At 32.9% G+C, this 22,878-nt stretch overlaps 4 protein-coding genes across 6 annotated transcripts; 2 read left to right on the forward strand and 2 right to left on the reverse strand.

Annotated features, from left to right (window-relative positions):
• Positions 1–21: 21 nt before the first annotated feature.
• LOC132275465 (pentatricopeptide repeat-containing protein At1g62350-like) lies at positions 22–4,676 on the reverse strand. 2 transcript variants are annotated; one of them, XM_059776967.1, is made up of 4 exons: positions 4,161–4,676; positions 3,306–3,692; positions 1,759–1,837; positions 22–490 (listed from the first exon to the last, which is right to left on the reverse strand). In XM_059776967.1, the coding sequence occupies exons 1-3, from the start codon at positions 4,524–4,526 to the stop codon at positions 1,760–1,762; spliced, it is 831 nt and encodes a 276-aa protein (XP_059632950.1). In that variant the 5' UTR covers positions 4,527–4,676; the 3' UTR covers positions 22–490; position 1,759. The 2 variants fall into 2 exon arrangements, with proteins under 2 accessions (XP_059632950.1, XP_059632951.1); XM_059776968.1 differs by lacking the exon at positions 1,759–1,837.
• Positions 4,677–4,812: 136 nt separating this feature from the next.
• LOC132273207 (uncharacterized) lies at positions 4,813–5,322 on the forward strand. The gene has a single exon (XM_059774223.1). The coding sequence runs from the start codon at positions 4,813–4,815 to the stop codon at positions 5,320–5,322; it is 510 nt and encodes a 169-aa protein (XP_059630206.1).
• A 585-nt stretch (positions 5,323–5,907) lies between these two features.
• LOC132275466 (peptidyl-prolyl cis-trans isomerase FKBP16-3, chloroplastic) lies at positions 5,908–13,159 on the reverse strand. 2 transcript variants are annotated; one of them, XM_059776969.1, is made up of 7 exons: positions 13,007–13,159; positions 11,736–12,016; positions 9,126–9,209; positions 8,303–8,352; positions 7,707–7,755; positions 7,154–7,228; positions 5,908–6,249 (listed from the first exon to the last, which is right to left on the reverse strand). In XM_059776969.1, the coding sequence occupies exons 1-7, from the start codon at positions 13,035–13,037 to the stop codon at positions 6,130–6,132; spliced, it is 690 nt and encodes a 229-aa protein (XP_059632952.1). In that variant the 5' UTR covers positions 13,038–13,159; the 3' UTR covers positions 5,908–6,129. The 2 variants fall into 2 exon arrangements, with proteins under 2 accessions (XP_059632952.1, XP_059632953.1); XM_059776970.1 differs by lacking the exon at positions 7,154–7,228.
• Positions 13,160–16,404: 3,245 nt separating this feature from the next.
• LOC132273532 (DNA-directed RNA polymerases II and V subunit 8A-like) lies at positions 16,405–21,237 on the forward strand. The gene is made up of 4 exons (XM_059774489.1): positions 16,405–16,477; positions 16,689–16,846; positions 20,819–20,913; positions 21,126–21,237. Exons 1-4 carry the CDS (start codon positions 16,405–16,407, stop codon positions 21,235–21,237), a joined length of 438 nt encoding a protein of 145 aa, XP_059630472.1.
• The last annotated feature ends 1,641 nt before the right edge of the window (positions 21,238–22,878 follow it).

The raw sequence follows: 22,878 nt of genomic DNA on the forward strand, positions 1-22,878 counted from the left end.
CACCGGATACGGTGCATCAGTAAAAAGGCAAATGCTCGTCCTCATGAAAAGCAAATATATGACATACAAATACAGCATTGACAGACTATGTCTGTGTTTAGAGACTTCACAGTTTCTGGGTAAAGAAGCATGCGGAAATTCTCAGTTCTGAAATTACAATTCATAAAGCGACGGGTGCCTGATTAGAGTACACACTTGGAGTAAATGACACGAACACTATATTTTATGCAATCATTTTCCCATAACATAAGTTCAAAACTGGACAGAGAAATGCCTCAATAGTCAATACAAATTTATCCACAACACACTGCTCAAACTGAAACTTCTACCCCCAACAAATTTCCTTGCTTAGGACAGCATTTGATGCAGCTCCAACAAGCATGTCCCTCGCTGATCATTAAAAGCTCGAATGTGCCACAAAGAAATGGTTAGAAGTTGGCCATATATGTGGCAATAGTTTTCAAACAAGATTAAGCGACCTCCGCTTTGGCTGGAAAAAACATAAGAATTGAAGTCAAAATCCACATACTAAATTCAATGAACAAAACCTTAAAACTGCAAACTTAACAAATTAATATCATTTGGCAACATTCTATCACACTTGCAGTTCAGTGGCTTGTGAACTTAATTAAGATGTAAATGAATAAATCTTCCTTGCCTGCAATGTCCTTTTTTGCCAAACAAAGATGTGATTGCAAAACATGTATAAGCAACACCAAAGCCATCTAAAGAATATATAAGGAAATTTGGTATCCGCTGTTTTAATCATCATACACAAATATGTGAATTTGATTGTCAGGTAAAAAAAAATGCTTATTGATATATATATATATATATATATATATATATATGTATGTATGTATAGAACAAATGAAAGTTTACTGAACAAACTTAAGGTTCTGATTGGGAGAGAAGGAATTTGAGACTTCAAATTGAACCTTTGCAAAATCCATAATTTGCACAGAATGCAATATAAAAACAACACAAGTTTTTAATTTATGTTCAAATTTTATAATTGCACACACGGAAGATGCAGACATGCTTATTCCATTCTTTTCCCTGATAAGCAAACAAAAGTTTGCAAATCAGAACATGTCTATTCTATACATAATACAATTACATAGCCACTCGCTATTTTTTGGAGGTTGAACACCGGTTGGAGCATGAGAACAACCGCATTGTCTAAATAAATATTAAGTTTGTATCCAATAAACCTCTCCAACTGGCTCGCATCAGCAGGACACATACGGCAATAATGTTTTTTATGCGGAGGTCAAACGTAAGTTCTCCGCAGGGGTTAGAACCTAATATTATAAATTTTCTTCCACGTGGCACTAAGATGGATAACTCGAAGTGATTCTACTGTTCTCTAAAAGTCATTCTACCTTAAACTATTTCGATAAAAACCTTATTAACAAGTAGAATTTTTAAATAGAAATTAAAAGATTATGCAAGAGCTTCCACACAGACACAACAGCCTTATTTCTTTATATATTCAAGTGCAACCATCTTAAAATATTAAGCTCACACAGCAAAAATGATCTCTAACTGGTGCCACTTATAGACATGATCTTATGCCTCTCATGTTCAATTTTCAGCTAAAAAAGTCGCTTGTGATTTGCCTATAAACCCTAATTGGAAAGGAATAAGATTCTGTCTACATCTTGGAATAACATGATCAAGTACTCAAATCAATCTCAATCACCATTGAGAAACAAATGAAATGCATTAAGTGGGTAAGTCATTTGCCCTTGGTACCTCATGAAGAATCAGGTCTAAGGTTCGACTCCTCTTGTGTGCAAACAATTCCTTGAGGGGTGTGTGCGAGAGTAATCAACTAGGGCAAAAAACCACAAATGAAATACATTAAAGGCCAAATTCTTTCCAACAAATATCTAAAAAAATTCAGTTCTATTTTATTCCCTATATTTGCTCAAGTGAAAATGAATATATTAGTATTGGAGAAAGGAGGCATAAAAACTACAAATAATTTTTCCCCTTTACTTAAAAGAGAAAAAAGACCAACGGGTCAATGGCCTAGCGGTATCAGCCTCTTATTTCCCAAAGGGAGGTCAGGGGTTCAAATCTCAAAAGAGACAAGTGTGTGTGAGTACCAACTAAAAAAAAAAAAAGAAGGAGAAGAAAGTGCATGTATACCAAATGATGGAGGCCAAAGCTATAAGCCAAGGCCAGTGCTTTAGAAAGCTACAAAAGAAAAAAAAAAAAAAAAAAGGGAATTGTACTGGCAACACGAAAAATCATATCATACATCCCACTTCCAATCAAGACTCAATAGATCATCCTAAGGAGGATGGGAGTTTTTGAGTGTAGTTCACCATATTAGAATTTAGAACTGGTGGTAACAATAGATATATGCTTACAGATTGTGACTACATTTTAAATTTTGGTAAAACACCAATTTCAAATTAACAAGATTGGAATACCATATTCGGTTATCCTGAAATAACGATTAAATACATACTGCAGATATTTAAAATAACAAATGAAAATTCAAAATAAATTGGAACTTCTTTAATATATATCGGCCATTTTGCTGCAACAAAAGACAAGCTGATGGAAAATAACAGACAAGTAAAATATGAAAAATGATGACACTGTAAAATATCATGGCAGGAATCGAGATAACAGTTATATATCATTCCGCACTGGAAGCTTGAAAGTTGAAATCACTACTAAAAAAAACGACATTAAAAACCATGGTTGGGACAAGTTGCCGTATAAATTATGTTTTACAGGACAAAAACAACAGCTATGCTTTTAACAACAAGAAGCTTATAAATCAACAAATACACTGACAAGTATTGCAATTATTTGAGGATTGTGAGATGATACTGGGAAAAAACTAAGACAGATAAAACAGTATACCAAAAATCTAATATTACCCCAATAGGTGATATTAGTAGGGAAGCCACATGCAAGCCAGAGACAAAGTTTAGAAGAATGGCAAGGAAATTAACCAACAAAAGAAAAAATAAAATAAAAGAAAAAACAATGTGGAAGATATCTGGTCAGAAACACCGACAGATGAGTTTGGAATTCATAGTAGTTACATGTGTTTGCAATCAAATGCAGTGGAGAACAGTTCATGTCCATCATTTTGCATCTAATGTCAAATTTAAAAAATGGAATATCAAGAAAAATCAAAGAATATAAAGTATTTTAATGTTAGATACTAATTTAACATGCACAATATAATTTGTTTTGTGAGCCTGAAAGGATTTGTAAGACATAGATACACGGATTTAGGAATTAAAAATCTATGCATAGAGAAATGTGTTTCTTACATATTTCGTTTGAATTTCTTCAAGGAATTTCTTAGGAGAATCCACATATTCATCAGCTTCTTTCTTTACCGATGCTGCAAGCTCTTCTTCTCCAGCCTTTTCAAGGTTCCTTATCAAAATTGTCAAGGTTAACTTGTCAGGGACACAACCCGATTCCTTCATTAAATGATATGTCTCCATTGCCTTCTGTATCATACCCACTTGTAGATATGCTCCAATGAGCTCAGTATACGCCCTCGTGTCAGGTACTAAACCTTCTTTCTTTAATTCAGAGAAAAGCTGTTCAGCCATTTCAATCAATTTATTCTTTCCCAGCAGCAAGATCATGTCACTGAACACAGATAGATTTGAATCATACCATACTTCCTTCCTCACAAACTCAAACACCTGAACCCTGATTTTATTTTAGATAAAATGCACAGGAACTTGAAATGGCATACATAAGCAAATCAAAAAAAAAAAAAAGAGGTGTTGACTGGTACGGTTGTGAGAATGGCAAAACTGCTATGAACATTCAGATAAGTGGTCAGGTTCAACTATGAAAGAGTTGGAACTGTTCAGTTATTTGTATCTTCACCATAACCTCCACTCATATATAGATATACTGAAGTTATTGAAACAAGTGCATCTTAAACCATCTTAAAATAAAGCTTCTCTCCGTATCCGTAATTGGTACTTGCTTGAAAGCCAAATGTATATATATAAGCTATGTATTGAGAAAGGTAAGTAAACTAGTACCACTACCTCTTAATAGTTTGATGTTTATAAACAATGCAAGCATATTTATAGATGTAATCCCTATTATTAATCCCTGAGAAAACAATGAATGATAACAAGAATGAATAAATTATATACCTTTAGGGCTAAGTCCAATTCATTTTGCCGCCTCAATTCTGTCAAAGTATCCAACAAGTCAGCTTTCAAGAGCCTGCTTACTCTGCTACTCAAAACCTCCTCCAATTTAGTATCTGAGGAGGATTTCTTGGCCAACTTTAGAGACTGAACTGCTTGTATGGCTTCTGTTGACAAAACCCTTGACCTCCATATGGATTTTCTGGGCCCACCTCTCAAACCACAGCTGATCATCATCATCGGAGGAGGAGGAGATTGTTTTACCATCATCAATGAGCACTTGTTCTTCAGCGGAGATTTGCAAAATTGGGGTTTTGGTTTTGGGTACAAACTCATTTCACAAAGTTGAAATCTAAGAGAACCCATCATAAATTACTATGCATAACCACAACTGAAACTCAAGACACCCACACACACACACACACACACAACACACCCAGGCTAAGAGGGAGTTGGTTTCTTTCTGCGGCCACGATGTCGTTTCGAGGGTGCAAGGAAGTACTTGTATTTCTATCAGAAGAAAAGAAAGGCATCGTATTTATTTGTTTATTATTTGCCCTTTCTCAAGCCACTATCTTTCCAAATCTGCCCTTAATTTATAGAAAGAGAAAGCTTGCTTGTGCGCACACACGCAGAGAGAGAGAGAGAGAGTGAAATGGGTTTATCGATATCGAAAAGGGTGTGTCGAAGTTTCCAGACGTCGCCTGAATTCAACTCAGCATGCGACTCCGTGTACGAAGAGTGCTTGAAGCTGAGCCAAGACGCCTTCTCTGGGGTTCGACCCTACCAGCTCTTAGCGGCCTCAGACCGCCTCCACTACTCTCTCTCGGCCATGCCCCATGTCCACCCTCTTATCGCGAAATGGGTCCCAACCCCTCCGACTCGGTCCCAAGTCGACAAAGCCCTCCGAGAGGTCGTCGTCGTTGGAAAAGATACCACCTTGGAGCTGGGACAGGCTGACTTCAAGGCCTTTGCGGTGGAAGTGTTCACGGACGCTGTGGTTTCAAACGCCGGGAAAGCGGTTCTCCGACGAATTCCGATCGGAGTTGCTGGAATTGCAGGGGTGGGGATGGTGAGTCGTTCTGGGAAGGACTTGGTTGGGACCGCGATTGGAGTCTACGCGCTTGGCGTTGCAACTTCCATTTATCTCAGTTTGGCAATTTAGTACTCCACGATAGCATCGTCCAACAAATATCAAATAAATTAATAAATAATGTTTATATATATATATATATATAAATATATATATTTCCTTGTGTTTGTTTATTATATCCATTGACACATTAATTGCATCTATCTATATAGTTTATTAGTATTGCTATAATATTGAATAAACCTGCTTATTTTTTCTGCTCACGGCTGGGGGCTATTGGTATTGGTAACATATTCTTACATTCTTGCACACTCACTCACATACTAGGCTCTTTTGGATCCCAAACACTGAAATGATAACCTGTTATTCAAATACTGTTCATTTTCTAAGTTTAATTCTCGCTATATATATATATATATATATTTAAACTACTGTAGTATATAGTATATGGAAATCTAAAATTTGAATGGTTATTTATTTTATTATTATTATTTTTTTATATACTACCTGCTGCATCACACACTTCTTTAATTTTCCTTCTCCTTGCTTAATCTTGTTCACTTCACTTGCCAAAATATATAATGAAATCAAATTTCTCATCTATCTTCAACCTAAATATTTCTTCTATCCATGCAAAATCAATCTTCACAGCACAGAAACACCCACCAACAAAGCATTTCTTCTCTCAACTGATCAACTCTTTACAACCTCATAAGAAAAAGAAATGCACAGAGAGAACAATACTTTTCTCTACAATTGTCAATTAATACAAAAAATGAATTAATTCAAGTATACAGCAGTACAAGTGCTTAAATCATGGACCTCTTTTCCAGCTTTTGTTCTCCCAAATGTGGCAATTAATAAGATTGTCATTTCATCTCACTCTTCATCTGCTTCAAGCCCTGGTATGTACTCCAAACTCACATCGAATATAACAGGGCTATTAGGACCCACTCTTGGCCTTCCCGGAGCTGAAGTCAGACCTTTTGGGAACGCCAACTAATCAAAACAAATTTAACACCAGAAAAGTTTTTAAAAAAAATGCATTAGAGAGAGGTCTACAGCCAAAACTTCCTTTTATTTTACAAATTCTCATTCAGTTTGTAAAGATGCATACAGGGGAAAAGAAAATGCTGAATCTTCATCATACTCCAAAGTAAACAATAAAGGAACTATAGAAAAATCAGGGGCTTAAAATTTTAATCTCATATTACTGGATGGGCTAAAAAGGTTAGAACAATGGGTAGGCAGTTGCTCGTCAATATAACTATTTTCTCAAGCAATCAGCTATAGGGTAGGAAAATTTTTGAACATCCGATCACACATATAAATAAGAACAGGAAACAATTGAAAATAGATCCTCAACAACAGGAGCAACAGTATTCATATCTTTCGTTTTTCTTCAGTTTACTTGGTTTTCTTTTATTTACTATATTTTTCTAAGAGATGGTTGACCTCTCCCAACATTTTCCTTAATGATTTTTTTTTTTTTTTTTTTTCCATGGAGGGGTAAAAGAAGGGGGATGCTGAAAAGGTGTACAGACTTAATTTTGAGGTGGTTGGCAGCCTGATTTCCTTAATGATTGTCAGCATGGCTGACCAAGCCATGAAAATAGAGGTTTTGTGAATTAACACAACACATCAACCCCCACGGGGTAGCTGAGTTGGTACTAGGCCTTCGGACACTACTGTCAAGCCACCTCCTTGGGCTTTCCCAATACCCGTGGTTTAGGGGACATTGCAATATTCAAAAGGATTAGTCACACTCCTAAAGGGGGTTGGGATGCCTTCCATTACCAAGAGCAATGCCTCAATTATCATCCAGATCACTCAACTTAAAAGAAAATGGGAAAGAGTTCAAATCCATTTAATTGAAAACCTAATAATCATATAAAGAACTTACTGATCCTGGAATGTAGAGTCGGCGTTTCCCTCCAATTTTCATGCTCAGGATCCCTTCATCAAGTCCCTTGATCACCTATTCTAATAAAAATCAGAGCTAAATAAACATGTTTATCCCTAAAGAGAGTAAAGTAGTCTGATAATGATGTTTAAGGACTTCACAAACAGAACTCTCCAGTTTCCTCCAATAGGAAGTCTTGGTTGTTCAAGTAAACTATCATCAATTCACTAGCAAGTGCATTGTTTTAACACACCAACTGTTTTTATTTGCAATGGGATTATAGAGCCACATCTCTCTGATTACTGATAAATGACTGGAAAACAGAGAAGAGCAAAACCATCCCGACTAGCTGGCTATATAACTGTTCAGCATAAGATGCAATACTATAGATTCACACAGGAGGAAAAAGCTCAACGAACCAAGTAACATAGACCAAAAGCCTACCAAAAGAAATTACTTCAGCTAAAATGTTTCTTTTCTTTCAAATAGTAATGAACCAGGGTGAGAAGTACTGTAAAATATAAATTGATTAGGATGGCCTGTTAAAGCTTACCTGATCAGCGCCGACTCGAAAGATATAAGGCAGGCCTTTCTCCAGCGAACTATGAAATTAAAGATAAAGTAAGAAAATCCAAGCGCAATAAATGCAAAAGACATGCATCCATTTTACAGAACCCAAGCATAGTTTGTCAAATACCATGGTTAAAGTTTAAACATGTGGCAAATTTTTAGCTGCGCAGGCATATAACAAGATAAGGACCTGCTGACAGATCATTTATGTAACAGACCACTGTGATTGGGGCAATCTAATTAAAAGGCTCAAATCTCACCTTTTTTTTCATTAAAATTAATTTTGTAAAAGATAGTAACATTATAAATCAGCTATGCCAAAATTATTTACTCTTGTTAAAGATTGTTAAATGCTGATATCTACTGGGAATGATAGATCTTTTTGGTCCCGATCTTCCATTTTCAAGCCACATCAACAAGTAATGATGGTCCTTACTCATATCTATATATTTGTCTTTTGTGTATAATCCAAAAATAATAATTTTTGTAAGTTGTAATTTTTAGCTGCCAAAAACACTAAGAGTTTGGGGATATTCACTAGTATTTAGCATAGTATTTTTAAATAGTAAAGCTAGCTACCTGTCAAATATTTGTCCAGATGGAATCATGGCAACATAATTTGCAGCAACCTGTAATCATGCATATATTGTTATGAGAAAGAGTAAGAGATATGCGAAGCAAAAACCAAAATTCAATGTAAGGCCAAGCCCAGCAGTACGGTACCCTTCTCCATTAAATCATCCTGTTGAAAATTCTATCAAATCATCATTCTCTTCTCCAGAAAATGAATAATTATGGATATAAGAATTTATCAGATTTACATCTCTTGAACACATCAACTAACTATACTTAAAAAATGGTAAGCACATCATTAAAGATCATTTATATTTTCAAAAGGAAGTCCACATAAAAATATTTTAACAGAACGTATCCATACTAGATAAAGGATCCAAGGTTGAAGAAATAAAATCAATTTAGATTCTGAAAGCAATAAGATGTCCTATCATGGTTTTATAACAGAACAAAATAAAAAATTCAATAAAATTAATTTAGATTCTGAAAGCAATAACAGGTCCTATCATGGTTAGATAACAGAGCAAAATAAAAAAATCAATAAAATATATTCTGAAAACAATAAGAGGTCCTAGCGGACAATTTTTTTTTTTTTGTATCCACTAAACAAATTCTGGATATTCAACATCACATGTTTTCAAGGATTGTTAATAAACACTAGCGTACATACCAAGGGCCTTGTAGCCTAGTGGTACTTCCTTACCTTCCAAAGTAGAAGGTCAAGGATTCAAGTCCCCCATAGGGGAAAAATTGGGTGTGTGTGTGTTTATTGCCAACGAAAAAATAAATAAACAAATAAACACTATCATACAAGGATCAGAAAATGTACCTGAAAACCAATTGGGGGACTAGGGCCTTCACCAACTTTAATATCCTTGTACTGCAAACCAGACTCAGTAGTTACCATAGGTACCTTCATCAATCAGAAGCTTTCCTACACTTAGTACTCACCCTCATTCATAGAAATCAACGATCAGCATCAACTAAAACCCATTGATTATGAATGCAAGATTTGTTTTCTAACCAGCGAGACACCCACCAAAATCCCAGTCGGGACTTGAACCCTGCACCTTCCCCTTCAGGGGTGGCAGAAGACAATATTCAAGCTAATAGCTGGTGGTTTAGTGAGTACATAAAAATTTAATGCTAATATCTTGTGTGGAAATGTTCAACTCACACTATGTCTCAAGAAGTATTTAACCAAATTGCAGGGAAATAAATGAGATGAGGAAGATAAAAGTGTCACTAAACAATCATGGATGAGATGTCACCAGAAAATATAAAATGTTTAAATTGACAAATTGAATCATTATAATGACTTAAACGATGGCATTCAATGTGAATGTTTAAACAGGTTGTCCTGAAAAGTCCATGCTAATAGAACTAACTCAAATAATGGCAGTAACCCAAATGGCCATTCTTGTGGATAAGTAGCAGAGGTATGTGCTGCTTCCACTAAAATTTATGCATCACCAAGTGCTTCTCTTTCTTTCTTTTTCTTTTTAACTATTATTATTTTAAAAACCAACCATGCTTCATTTTTAAGCCACTAGAAATGAAGTAACGTATTTCTTTATATCATCAAATGCGCACCCACATGTGTGGCAAGAGTCTTAGGTCACCCTTATGAGTGGGCTGTAGACGACAAGACATAAATATATTTTAGAGAGAGTATTAACCAGGTTAGGTTTTGTTTGAAATCTGGAATCAGCATTTGACATGCCAAAATGATGATGATTTGATATGCCAAAATGTGACGTAAATGTTGGGAACTCATGGCAAGATGAGAAAATAAGTTTTTAGCCTTCTGATTTAAAACTCGCGCTCCATTTCATGTACATTTTTGTGCAAAACTGGATTTATGCCCAATAGTTGAGATCCAGTATTTTGTCAAATTGAGTAATAATATCAAGATGTAAGCGTGAGCAACAAAGAGAGTGAGAAATAGGACCTGTTACATCTGAAATGGCTTTGGTGCTAAATGGCATGAATTTTGCTCAGTGACCTCTGTCCCTACCAATGATTTTTTTTTTTTCCTAGTTGGTATTCACACACACTTGTCTCTTCTGAGACTTGAACCCCTGACCTCCCTTTGGGAGGTAAGAGGCTGATCCCGCTAGGCCACTGACCCATTGGTTCCCTACCAATGATTTCTTCAACTCCCATAAAAATTCACAAGAACAATCAATTGGATAGATTCTAGTTGATCATATACCTTTGATGTAACAGGTTGCTGGGCCTTGTTATACAGTCATTGATAGAAAACCTTCTAGTCTCAGAGTCATGAGTTTAAGACTATGCTGAAATCAATTGTTATTCAAGAGAAGATGGACCAAACATTATGTCAAGCATTGCCAAAACAATTTGCATTATGCGTCTTTGTGGATGAAAAATTCGATAATCACATGTAGAAACTCAATAAATGGTTATAAGTGTACCTATGAGCATTGAAGAAAGAAGATAACACACACATGAGAAAAACATATTAAACTATATAATCTGAATATATGAAACATGTTGGTTGATCTAAAATTTGACTCTCCTAGAGGTAGTATTAGAAGTGGGATGCTAAATCTATATCTAGACTATCAAAATTCTATGAACTATTACACTATGAAACAGTCAAATTTCAGTCCCTCATTTGGAAATGTGGAGGAAAAGCAATTCATGTTTGGATAAGGCAAGAGTAAGGAGAAACTTTTATGAGTTCTTCAATTAAATCCCCACCCACCCCCCCCCCCCCCACACACACAAAAAAAAATAATAATAATAATAATAATAATAATAAAATTGAAATGATAGAATAAGAATGACCTATAGACCTTTTATAAGATTTGCATGTTGCTTTTATGTAAGATGCATTAAGTTTATTTCTCTAAGTGATATGATCTGAAGTCCTAATAAGAGTTTTAAAAGTTTATAACTACTACTAAGTTGCACATAATATATGAAGCAATCTTTTATAAAAATAACAAGTGAAACAAGAGAAATCATATTCTTTTTCTGATTTATAAGCGAGAAGAATTCTTGAGGTATAAGGGACATGCCTCATATAAAAAGAGCAAGCGTTGCCTGCAGGCATGCACCTCACATGTGCATTGTTATTGGGATGGAGGAATTGCTAATTTTCAAAGTACTTAGGGCCTGTCATGACTCCTGAAGTAAGCAACAAGGCAAAAGCTTAATAGTTTCATTAGAGCATTACTTTGGATTATGTTAAGTTTGAGATTTTAAACGTCTAGAGCTTGGTTAGAGTGTTGTGTTCCAAATTTTTTGTATCTTTGCAGATTGAATATAACATTTTATAACAAAGTTAAGAGATATAAAAGTTTCTTACCAAACCTTGGGGATATGTATAATATGTAATGTGGGATCACATCATAACTGCCAAGAATGAGAGAAGTAATATAGATTAGGGGGCTATGTAATCTCACCATACATTTTCAAGCTCTTTCTCACAAGCATTGTCACAAAGTCTTGGTTTTTCCTCGGGGGGCAAGCCAGCTCCCTTGGCATATGAGTCTAACAAGAGGCTTGAAACACCCAAAACTAACCCAAGCACATCCCTGCGCTTAATTAAGGTCAACTTGTCCCAACACTTGTTTGTCTGCAAATCTTTTCCAGATAATTCTGTACTTGAGTGCCGCACAATCACATCTCTGATTTTGCATCTCGCAATGGTTTGATGATTTGTGGACAAACTTTTAGCAAGTGCGGAACCTAAATCAATGGAAATACTTACTGAAAATGTGTAACTTGATAGCAAAACACTGGAAATTTTCATTTTACAGTAGAACTTAGTAGCAAAATTCATAAAAAGGAATTTGATATATTAATATATTGATAAATTTATTTTAGTGAAACAGAAAAAATAGGTGATAACATGGACCTGACTTGGCTCAAGTTTTGTTTATGAGATTAGCAAGTTTTTTTGTTGAACCAGCATATGTCCAGAATGTACTTAAATGCAGAGTGGTGAGGATTGTAGCACTGTTGGTATTGATGTTATGATATAGTGGTATGAGTAATGTGTAATGAACGATTAATGAAGCAGAAGGCCCTCAGGTGTTAAAGTCTGCTTTCGAAATCTTTTACTTGCAAAGCATTTTCTGCAAGAAGGTTAAGGTTGCAATATAACATTTGCTTCATTTGGTTAAATGATCAACATAATTAATTTTATTCTTTTTTCTCAAAACATTGACGGAACCAATTTCCAACGTAGTGATGAATACAAAGAGAAGCACTTCAATTGAACATGATAGCTTAGATTTCTTTTGTATTTGTCAAAACAAGACTAAGGAGAAGCTGACCCATCATCAGTGCATTACCTATTATGGATGCAAAATCTAAGGGGTAATTTATTTATTTATTTTTATTAAAAAAAAAAAAAAAGAAGTAGAAACCATAGGGTGATTCCGGGTTCTATGTTAACAATATATGGCAATTGTTAAGTTAGAATATGAAAACATAACCAAAAAAATTTGCCCTTTCACATACCTACACAGTTTACGAGAAAAACACGCAGTGGAAAAATTACAGAATAAATTTAATTCCAGCTAATGTTCATTGAGAATGCATGAAAATTCACAATTGGATTAAAGCCATTCAGACTTAGAATTGAAGCAAACACACACACACGCATACATGAAGCACACTAGCAAGCAATTGAACAAAGGTTGTAACGGAATGGAAGGGTTGAAATGGATTTACCGAGTGGAAGAATGAGAGATGAAGAAGCCATTCTTTTTCTTTAAAAACTCAATCGTTCTCCTTCACTGCTCTCAATCGTTCAAATGGAAAGAGAGTGGATAACGAAATCGGTGGTGGTTTATATATGCCGCATTCCGATGTCTGAATTACCAAAATAACCTTCGCTGATGGAGCTCCCCAGCCCCATCCCTGCTGTATATTTTCTATTATTATATGTTGAGAAATTACGACTGTGGAGGACAGTCGCTCCTAGAATTCATCAATATTCAACCAATCATATATGTATATTGTATACTCAAAATATAAATAAGTTATACATAAACAACTAACTTGTGTGAAGAAGAAAACCCAAAAAAAAACGTGTGTAAATTGATTCTCAAAAAAAAAAAACAAAAAAAGCTTAGTTGTTTATAACTAATGGTTTTTTTTTTTTTTGAAAGGTTAATTTCAAATTTGTTATATATAGTGTGAGAATATACGGCCCAAAAGGGAAAGGGAAAGATTGGTGGCCAAAACATAAGCATACATTTGCAGCCCACAAGTGACACTGCCCAAAAGGCCCCAGCCCATACATTGAGAGAGAGAACCGAATGGAGAAAACAGTTGCACAACTCCACACTCCGGTGAAATCAAGGAGAGAGAGGTAGTTCCCATTCATCAGCAATCTATACTATATTGTTATTAGCATTTCTCATCTAATTAGATTCCATTTTATTGAGTTAAATAAATAATTTTTTAATATTATATATTTCAATCTCTAATTAGATTTCCGTTGCAGTAATTAAGTTTTTAAATATTATATAATTCTTCTCTAATTAGATTTTCTATTACTATGTTATCATTAATTATTACTAATATATCCTATTACTGTATTATTAAATAATTTTTTTAATATTATATATTTCGTTATCTAATTAAATTTTTATTTATTGAATTTCAGTATTTTTTACTATTATATTATTATTAGTAGTATTTCCTTCTCTCATTATTAAAAATGTATTATATAAATAAAAATAAATAAACCATGTACTAATTTATAATTTAAATTAAATTATTTAATAACTTTAATTTTTATATTTTCAATTAGTTATTTCTCAAACAAGACATCTTTTTTGGAACGGAGATGGTAGAATTTAAAATTTGTGTATTATTAGCAACAGTCTCCCTAAGGGTTGCTTCTGCATTGCCAGGCCGAGCTGTACGTGGCAATAAAACTGTAACTGTTAGCTTCCCTCCACACTTTCAGCTGGTGCCTTTCTTTTGTTAGTGAAGTAGTAGGCTGCTCGTCTCCTTATGGGATAAGTTTCTTTTGCCCAAATATCAAATCTCGTGCGTGAGCTTCTTAAGAATGAAAAAAAAAAAAAAGATGTACTTACGGGATTTTTTTTTTTTTTTTTTAAATAAGTTTATTGGACATGATCTAACACACATGTTATCTAATCAAAGTTCAATTCTCATTCCTAAACTTCATTTATTGTTGTGCATTATAAACACTCTTGAAATTGAAAATTAAAGGGCAACAATATTAATTTGATCTTTAATTTATAACTGGTTTTATTTTATCTTCTCTTCCGTGCGCCAAATTATAGGTGAAGAGCATATGCGATGCATGTGAAATCCTCTAAAACAATTAATATGGACTTGTGCTTTATGTAAATAATTCTCTCAATTTTAGCACTACTCTACTTGTTACATGAAAAAAAAAAAATAGGACAATTGATAAAATAACACTACTTAACACAAACTCTTAAAACAACATGAATTCTTTTAACTCTATTTTTTGTCATTTTAAATTTAACACAAACTCTACTTAAGAAACTCTTAAACAAAATAATTCCTTTAATTCTAATTAAATTAAATAGCAACTTCAAATATTATCAGATTTATTTATTTTTTTGTTTAATTACTAGTGATATATTTGAAGGAATAAATAATAATAATAATAATAATTATTATTATTATGCTTTGTTGTTATTATTAATAGATTTCAATGTGTAAATTTTATTAATAATTTTTATGAGTATGTAAATTAATGTGTAAATAATAGGTAATTTATATATGTATATAGATTTATAAATTGTAGTTCGTCCCAAACATTCTTTTAACTTAAGCTATTGGGAAAAGAAAAAAAGAGAGTATATATTTAACTTAATATATCGAATGCCCTCAATTCCAACAATAGTCACTCTACACTAATATTGACTAAAATAGGATGATAAATTTTCACTAATATTTATTCAAATAACATGATAAACAATGCTGATGATACAAATTAAATTAAGCGCCAGGATTAAAAGTCTTTTACCTGATCAATCTCAGTCATAAATGGCATACGGTTGCATGTGGCGAGATACTGTCAACAAGCAATTGAACCAATTAAATTCTACACCATGCACACAAGCACCTAAACATGAAAAATATCATGATATATAGTAAAACAGTGTAAAAAAATTAAGCGACAATCATAACTTCATAAGGACATAAATAAAAATAAAATTAATGTGTACACGTACGATTAACATCTCTTCCATATCAAAATTATATCTATTAGATTTTTACTTAAATTACTAAAAAAATGAATTAGTTACATCTATTAGATCTTCATGGGAACGTAAAAATGGAGGATAGAGGTCACGAATGAGAAGTTGAGAACACGTGATGTAAATATTATGCTGTGGTGAGCTCCTGCATATGTTATTTTGATTTATTTTTAATATAGAATTTTTAGAACTCTGAATTTTGATAGAATTAATACTCTTTAATAGTTTTATTATTTTATTTATAAAGAATTTGAAACTCCTTTGCTCACTTTGTACTTTTAATAATAGTATAGATACAAATATAGGATATAGATATATACACACCCACATAAATATTTATATATATACGTACACATATGAATCAAGACAGGAAAGAGAAGAAAAGTTTAAAAGAGTATATTTGTCTTCAAAAGATTTGTTCTTTTTGTGTCCTCTTAATTAAGGAAACAAGTGCTTAATGAGCTTAAAAGTGATCAATAAAAAAAGCGATTAAAAACAGCCCTAACTAATTATGTATGGGCCTCACCACTTGCACAGGGGACTCACACATGTATGAGCCTAACCTAAATTGGCCCAGATAAACAATTTTGGTATGTAACGAGACTATTAAAACAGCCGTAAGATCAGTAAGAGGCTTAATAGATTGAGACGGTTTCGGAGAAAAAAAAGCTAATAGATTGAGACGACGGTTTTAGAGAGAAGAAGAAGAAGAAGAAGAAGAAGAAGAAGAAGACTACGTAGTAATGTATGTGAGATCGATGTTATTAGTTCCTTTCCTTTCATAATATTGGTTTTATGTTGGGATGCTAACATATTTATCTATATTGTCATTGTTTTAGATTATTTTTGTAGGTAAAGATGGTTGAAACTCTTTTTGAAGATATTTTTAAGGTTGAACAATTGAACCCAGATGATAAAAAATTCGAGAAAGGTATTTTATTTATTTATTTATCCATCTTACATAAAATTAACTTAATGCTCACTTATTTAATTTGATGGTGTTTTCGAGTTATTTAAATAAAAGACATAATACTATTCCAACAAAGGAGGCAGAACAGTTGATGAAAGAAGAATGTGTTTGAGAGATAGATACATGATACATGATACATGAAAGTATGTTTGGTTTGGTTTGGTGTTGTTAGTTACTCGCGTTGAAGCACACAGTGAGCAGTTTGACATGTACATGGTGCTAGATGTGAATACTGAGATATATCCTGTTGATGTTGGAGACAAATTCATGATGGTATTAGCATCCACCCTAAACTTGGATGGAACACCTGACACTGGTTACTATACTCAGGTAATCTTCTACTCTACTCTACTCTACTCTTGTTGAAATTTATATCTACTATGCAATTTTAGGGTTTTTTTTTTTAATTTTTTACTCACACACACATCGGAGAGGTTATAATAGAACCAGATGATGTCCTATGCAAGTTTGATTTATTACTTGGTGTTATGGACAATTATTGATTGATTCTTACACAAAAGTTTAAACAAACAAAAGATTGTTTATTGAGGTTGTTGGAAGACAGTATGGTGATATTAGATAGTATTAATTAATTAAGATGATGTGTGGTTATAAACTAGACTTTGTGCATTTTAACTTAAACAGTTTCTTGAAATTGTATAATCATAAAATATTAGGGGTGACAATCTATATCAAAATCCATTAAACTGTGGTTCATTACAATTAAATTATTTGGGTACTCAATTTGAATGAGTGGGTAATTAATGAGTACCCATACAATTAATGGGTAAATAATGAATTAAGGGTAAAGTACACTAACACCCCCTGAGGTTTGATAAAAGGACACTCAGATGAAAATTAGGCTATTTTGGGACAAAGACACCCCCTTATCAAATTTACAATCCAAACAGAGCTTAAAATTTCGTGAAAAGTCAATTTTACCCTTCACTATTTAATTAATTATAATTATAAAATATCAAAATAATTAAATGACTAAATTACCCTTGCCCCCTCTCTCTAAAATACAGCGTTTCTCTCTCTCTAAAATACATTGTCTTTCTCTCTCTATACACAGCCACAAAGAATAGGCACACTCTCTCTCTATACACAGCCGCAAAGAAAGAAAATAGACCAAGAAAGAACAACACAACAAATTTCTTCAATGTATATATATGAAACGAGTGGTATATATATATATAAACACAGAAAAAGAAAATTGGGTATGGCTTTTGGGTGTTAATTTTCAGGTGGGATGGTGTTGAAACGAGTGGTGGTCGGTGGTGGTGGTCCGGTGATGATGCTGGTATATAGGGGTGTGGGAGCGAAGCCAATTGTGTGGCGGTAGTGGTGGTGGTGGGTGTTGTGGCGGCGGTGGCTGCAGTGGGTATTGAAGGAAGAAGAGGATTGTAGGCGCGTGAAGTCCACGCGATTTGCAGATCTGAAAACCACCGTTTTGCGCCTTTGTTGCAACCACCGTCGCGGCCTCTGTTACAACCACCGTCGACACCTCTGCCACCGACGACATCATCATCATCTAATTCACCAGTGTTATTCTCCTTGACGACAGCTCGTTGCCGCCCGTCGCCGCCTTGTATGTGTGGATATATATATGTTTGTATCTGTATACACACACACACACATATATGTGTGTGGATATATATGTGTATATGTGTGGATATATATATGTGTGTATGTGTCTATATGTGTGTCTATATATATGTGTGTGTGTGTCTATATGTGTGTTGGTGTTGCAGGAGGAGAGAACCGAGAGAGAAGAGAAAAGGAAAGAAATAGATTAGTAAGGTTAGAAAGGTCATTTTAACATTTAAATTAGTCAATTTAAAAGTTAAAGGGCAAAAATGTCAATTCATTACCATTGGGGTGTCTTTGGTAAGTGTATCAAACTTGAGGGGGTGTCTTTGTCCCAAAATAGGCTAAGTTTCATTTGTCTGTCCTTTTAGTAAACCTCAAGGGGTGTTAATGTACTTTACCCATGAATTAAAATGGGTACCCAACTTAACCCAATCATTCTATCTACTCTTTGAATTTGGAGACAAGCTTTATCATTATTCAACTAATTTGAAGATTACAAGAAGTTGAGAGACAGTTTTGTTTCAATATTTAATCTTAAATTTTACCCTTTCTTGTTTGCTTTTTCTATATGTTATATATATATATATATATATATATATATATTAGTGTGGCCTTCAAAACTTTTTGTTTATCAAGCTTGGCAAACTAGGTACCTTTGCAATTTGAGCAGTCTTCTTATATGGATCAGTGGATTTTACCATTTACGAGCTTCAAGCAAAGAATAATTTGTCCTATATTTAATATCTGCAATAAATTGTTTCTTCCTGTAATTTTTTTTTCTTTTTTTCTTTTTCATGCTTATATAATGCACAATACCCATTTTATCTTTATGTTTATATTCTTAGAGCATGCAACTCATTAATAAAGGTTTGGAAGAACAAAACTGTTTATAGATTTTTTTTCTTTTTCTTTTTCTTTTCTTTTCTTTTCTTTTATTATTATGGTGTTATTGGACAGTGTCTTGTTTAATCTTCAATGCAAAATGTCATTTTTGCATGCCAAATTTATATCTTGAGATGAGCTACAGTGTCAAAATGCTATATTTTAGCAATTCTGCTCCAATGGTGTATTTCAACCAAAATGCTATTTTTTGTTACAACAACCATTATTTTTCAACTACCATTTTTTTTTTTTTTTTTTTGGGAAGTGTTTGTATTTTATTTAGCTTATTAAAAATAAATAAATAAAAATATAGACATATATATATATATATATACACACACAAGAACAACAGAATATATACACACAACAGACATATACATATATATACACACAACACTGACGTATATATAGATATATATACAAGCACAACTGACATATATACACAAGCACAACACCAAATTGGCAGCCCAACACCAAATTTGGCAAAGTTATATTTTGGCAGCCCATTTAGCATGTCATTGGAAAGCTCATTTTAAACCCACATGCTATATTTTGAAAATAGCAGTCCAATGGAGTTGCTTTTATGTGTTGTTCATATTATGTGTCATTTTCTGCTTGCTTTCTGAATTTGGGTAGATGGATTTGTTGCATTTGGAGGCTTGTTGTTCCTCATCAAATTAAATTAAGTTAATCTTTCTTATTTTTTAGTTGTTTTTTTGAAGTAATCTGAGTTCAGTTTGTCATTTTGAGAAAAAAAAAAAAAAGGAAAAAGAAAAAAGAAATCTTATTGTCATTTTGAATTTGCTTTTTCAATATCAGATGCTTGTCATCTCTTCATATCCCCCATTTGAGCTCTGGCCAACTCATGACCCAACATTGGTAGGTTATGAGTTAGTAGCCCATTCATGCTCAACCCATTCAATACCTACCTAAAACTCGCTCAAACCCACCCAATTGCCTAAAAAATATAATAAATGATTAGCAAACAAATAGTACACATGCATAGTTGAATTTGTTGTTGAAGTTTGTCATGATTAGTAGGCTCACTCCATGTCAAAAAAGACATGGTAACTTCACTTATTAGTTGTCGTCCTAGGTCCACAATCTATAATATATATGGTAATTTTTTTTTTTTTTTTTGGTATATATGAAAAATTTTATATAATGCCTCCTAAATTTTATAACTCTAAAATTATCTCTTCATTTTTTCTTACAAAAAAGTCAAATTTTTCTTCCTTAATTAAAACTCTTAACTTTTTCCTTTTAAAATTCTCTCATTTTTTTTTCTTTTTTCTTTTTCTATTTCTACTTCTTAAAATTGTTCTTTTGAACTTGCATTTTTTAAATAATTTTTTTCTTCTTCTTCTTTCGTATTATATTTATATATATATATATATATATATATTGCGAATTAAATTCCTGGCTCCCTTCTGCTTTACAATCCACTTGAATATAAAACACATGGTACTACTAATTAATGAAGAACCTTGAAAAGGAAAGAATGATTACTAGCTGAAAGTCGAACATTAGTCCTCCATGAAATTAAAGAAAAAACAAAAAGTGAGTACCATCACTTGTTGAACACACCCTATTGGCAAACCCGCCACACTCTATTAATACCAAATTATTCTGAGTGGGACAATCAATAGACCTACATAGGCTGGAGGCCATCTTTGAATAATTATTTATTTATTGATTGAGTTACATGCTTCTTAATTTCAAAAGTGTGTGTGTTTTCTGGTGTTGTCTCATTTTTCTGAAATAATAATTCTCAGATTACTCAAGGCTTAAGACCAGCAATTTACTGAATTGTAATTTTAATTCCAGGGTGCACGGAAAACACTTGCAGACAAATTCGAATACGTTATGCATGGGAAGTTGTTTAAGTTTGCAGAGGAACGTAAAGGATCTGAAGTCAAAGCGTATGCATGCAAAGCTTAAGCTTTATATATATATATATATATATATATATATTCATGTGAAAAAGTGTGTTTTATATGCAAATTAGCCTTTTCTTTTTCTCTCTTTTTTTTTTTTTTTTTGGGTTTCCGGTCCAAAATATTTTTGTTTAAAAAGATTAATTATTTATTCTAAGGTCTAATGCCAGCTTATTGGTTTGTGTTTTGGGGTTCAGGGAGATATATGTTTCATTTGGTGGGCTTTTGATGATGCTGAGAGGGGATACATCCATTGCAGCAAAGTTTGAGCTTGATCAAATGTTGTTTATCCTCATCAGGAAAGTTTGAGCTTGATCAAATGTTGTTTATCCTCATCAGGAAAGTCTGACACACAGACAGACATGCTGAACCCCCATTATGAGTCAGAGACGTGGTCGTGGAAGAAATAATCTATTTATTGTCAAATTTGAGAGAGATAATGCATTTTCAATTTTGCATGCTTCATAAATCTTCTTCTTTCTACTTGCTGTGAGAAATTTGAGTTGGATCTGTTTCATCAATGCTTGTTTGTTGGGTTTTATCATAACTTACCTTATTATGACCGTATTGCTGTTTATTAACTACTCCTGTACTTTTGACTATGTGTATGTGTGATAGGGTGCACCCACAACATTTTTCTAGCTTTATTTGTAATACACATAAGTAAATAATGTAATGTTCGACTTATATGAGAACATGGTAAGGATAATGACAATAAATTAATTATTTAGTTTCATTTTCATTTTCATTTTCTTAACTCAATTCTAAAACCATTTTTTTTTTTTACAAAGTATTAATAAAAAGTACTTTCTAATTTATGATTTATTGATCCTTGTTAATATGATTTCAGTTCGTACACTTACGACAATGTTCAACTTTAATGGTACACTAGAAAAAATGTTAGTCAAATTTGTTAATTTCAATGTTCAAATTTTCTACTAACATATACATACACATGGCAATATGGCATATACATGTATATAGTAGTATATATACTGATTTTGAATAAGAACTTGAAGGAGGTGAAGTAGTCGTGTTCAAAACCATCATTCAAGCAACGTTTTCGTTTAAAAATATTTCAAAAAATTTCTTGTATTTTATTAACTACTTTTAGACTTTTGACTATGTGTGTGTATGTGCTGCAACTACTGCAGCCAGAGGTAGGGTGCACCCACAACATTTTTCTAGCTTTATTTGCAATGTACACACATAATTAATTAATGTAATGTTCGACTTATATGAGAACATGATAAGGATAATGACGATAAATTAACTATTCAGTTTCATTTTCTTACCTCTCAATTCTAAAACCATCTTTTTAAAAAAAAAAGTAATAATAAAAAGTACTTTCTGATCTATGATTTTTTTATCCTTGTTAATATGATTTTACTTCATATATTTATGACAATATTCAACTTTAATGGTACACTAGAAAAAATGTTGTAACTTTTCCTAGTCAAATTTGTTAATTTCAATGTTCAAATTTTCTACTAACATATACATACACACGGCAATATGGCATGTACATGTATATAGTACGTAATAATAAATATACTGATTTTGCATAAGAACTTGAAGGAGGTCAAGAAGTCGTGTTCAATACCATCATTCAAGCAACGTTTTCGCTTAAAAATATTTTAAAATTTTTATTTTTTAAAAAAAAAGTAATAATAAAAAGTACTTTCTGATCTATGATTTATTGATTCTTGTTAATATGATTTCAGTTCATATATTTATGACAATGTTCAACTTTAATGGTACACTAGAAAAAATGTTGTAATTTTGGTAGTCAAATTTGTTAATTTCAATGTTAAAATTCCACTAACATATACATACAAGTGGCAATATGGTATATACATGTATATAGTACATAGTAGTATATATACTGATTTTGCAAAAGAACTTAAAGGAGGTCAAGTAGTCCTGTTCGCTAAAAATATTTCAAAAAAT

Source organism: Cornus florida, unplaced genomic scaffold (assembly GCF_030987335.1).
Source record: "Cornus florida cultivar Cherokee Brave unplaced genomic scaffold, ASM3098733v1 CherokeeBrave_3.0.0_Hap2_Chr09, whole genome shotgun sequence".
NCBI classification, from domain to species: domain Eukaryota; kingdom Viridiplantae; phylum Streptophyta; class Magnoliopsida; order Cornales; family Cornaceae; genus Cornus; species Cornus florida.

Coding starts and splice junctions, on each gene's coding strand:
- LOC132273532 (XM_059774489.1), top strand. CDS start 16,405: ATGGTTGAAACTCTTTTTGAAGATATTTTTAAGGTTGAACAATTGAAC. Junction 16,847..20,818: donor ACACTGGTTACTATACTCAG/GTAATCTTCTAC, acceptor TTTTAATTCCAG/GGTGCACGGAAAACACTTGC. Junction 20,914..21,125: donor AAAGGATCTGAAGTCAAAGC/GTATGCATGCAA, acceptor TTTGGGGTTCAG/GGAGATATATGTTTCATTTG.
- LOC132275465 (XM_059776967.1), bottom strand. CDS start 4,526: ATGATGGGTTCTCTTAGATTTCAACTTTGTGAAATGAGTTTGTACCCA. Junction 3,693..4,160: donor AATTGGACTTAGCCCTAAAG/GTATATAATTTA, acceptor ATCAGGGTTCAG/GTGTTTGAGTTTGTGAGGAA. Junction 1,838..3,305: donor AAGAAATTCAAACGAAATAT/GTAAGAAACACA, acceptor TTTTTGCCCTAG/TTGATTACTCTCGCACACAC.
- LOC132275466 (XM_059776969.1), bottom strand. CDS start 13,037: ATGGCTTCTTCATCTCTCATTCTTCCACTCG. Junction 12,017..13,006: donor ATCTCTCATTCTTCCACTCG/GTAAATCCATTT, acceptor CCATTGATTTAG/GTTCCGCACTTGCTAAAAGT. Junction 7,229..7,706: donor TTCGAGTCGGCGCTGATCAG/GTAAGCTTTAAC, acceptor TTATTAGAATAG/GTGATCAAGGGACTTGATGA.
- LOC132273207 (XM_059774223.1), top strand. CDS start 4,813: ATGGGTTTATCGATATCGAAAAGGGTGTGTCGAAGTTTCCAGACGTCG.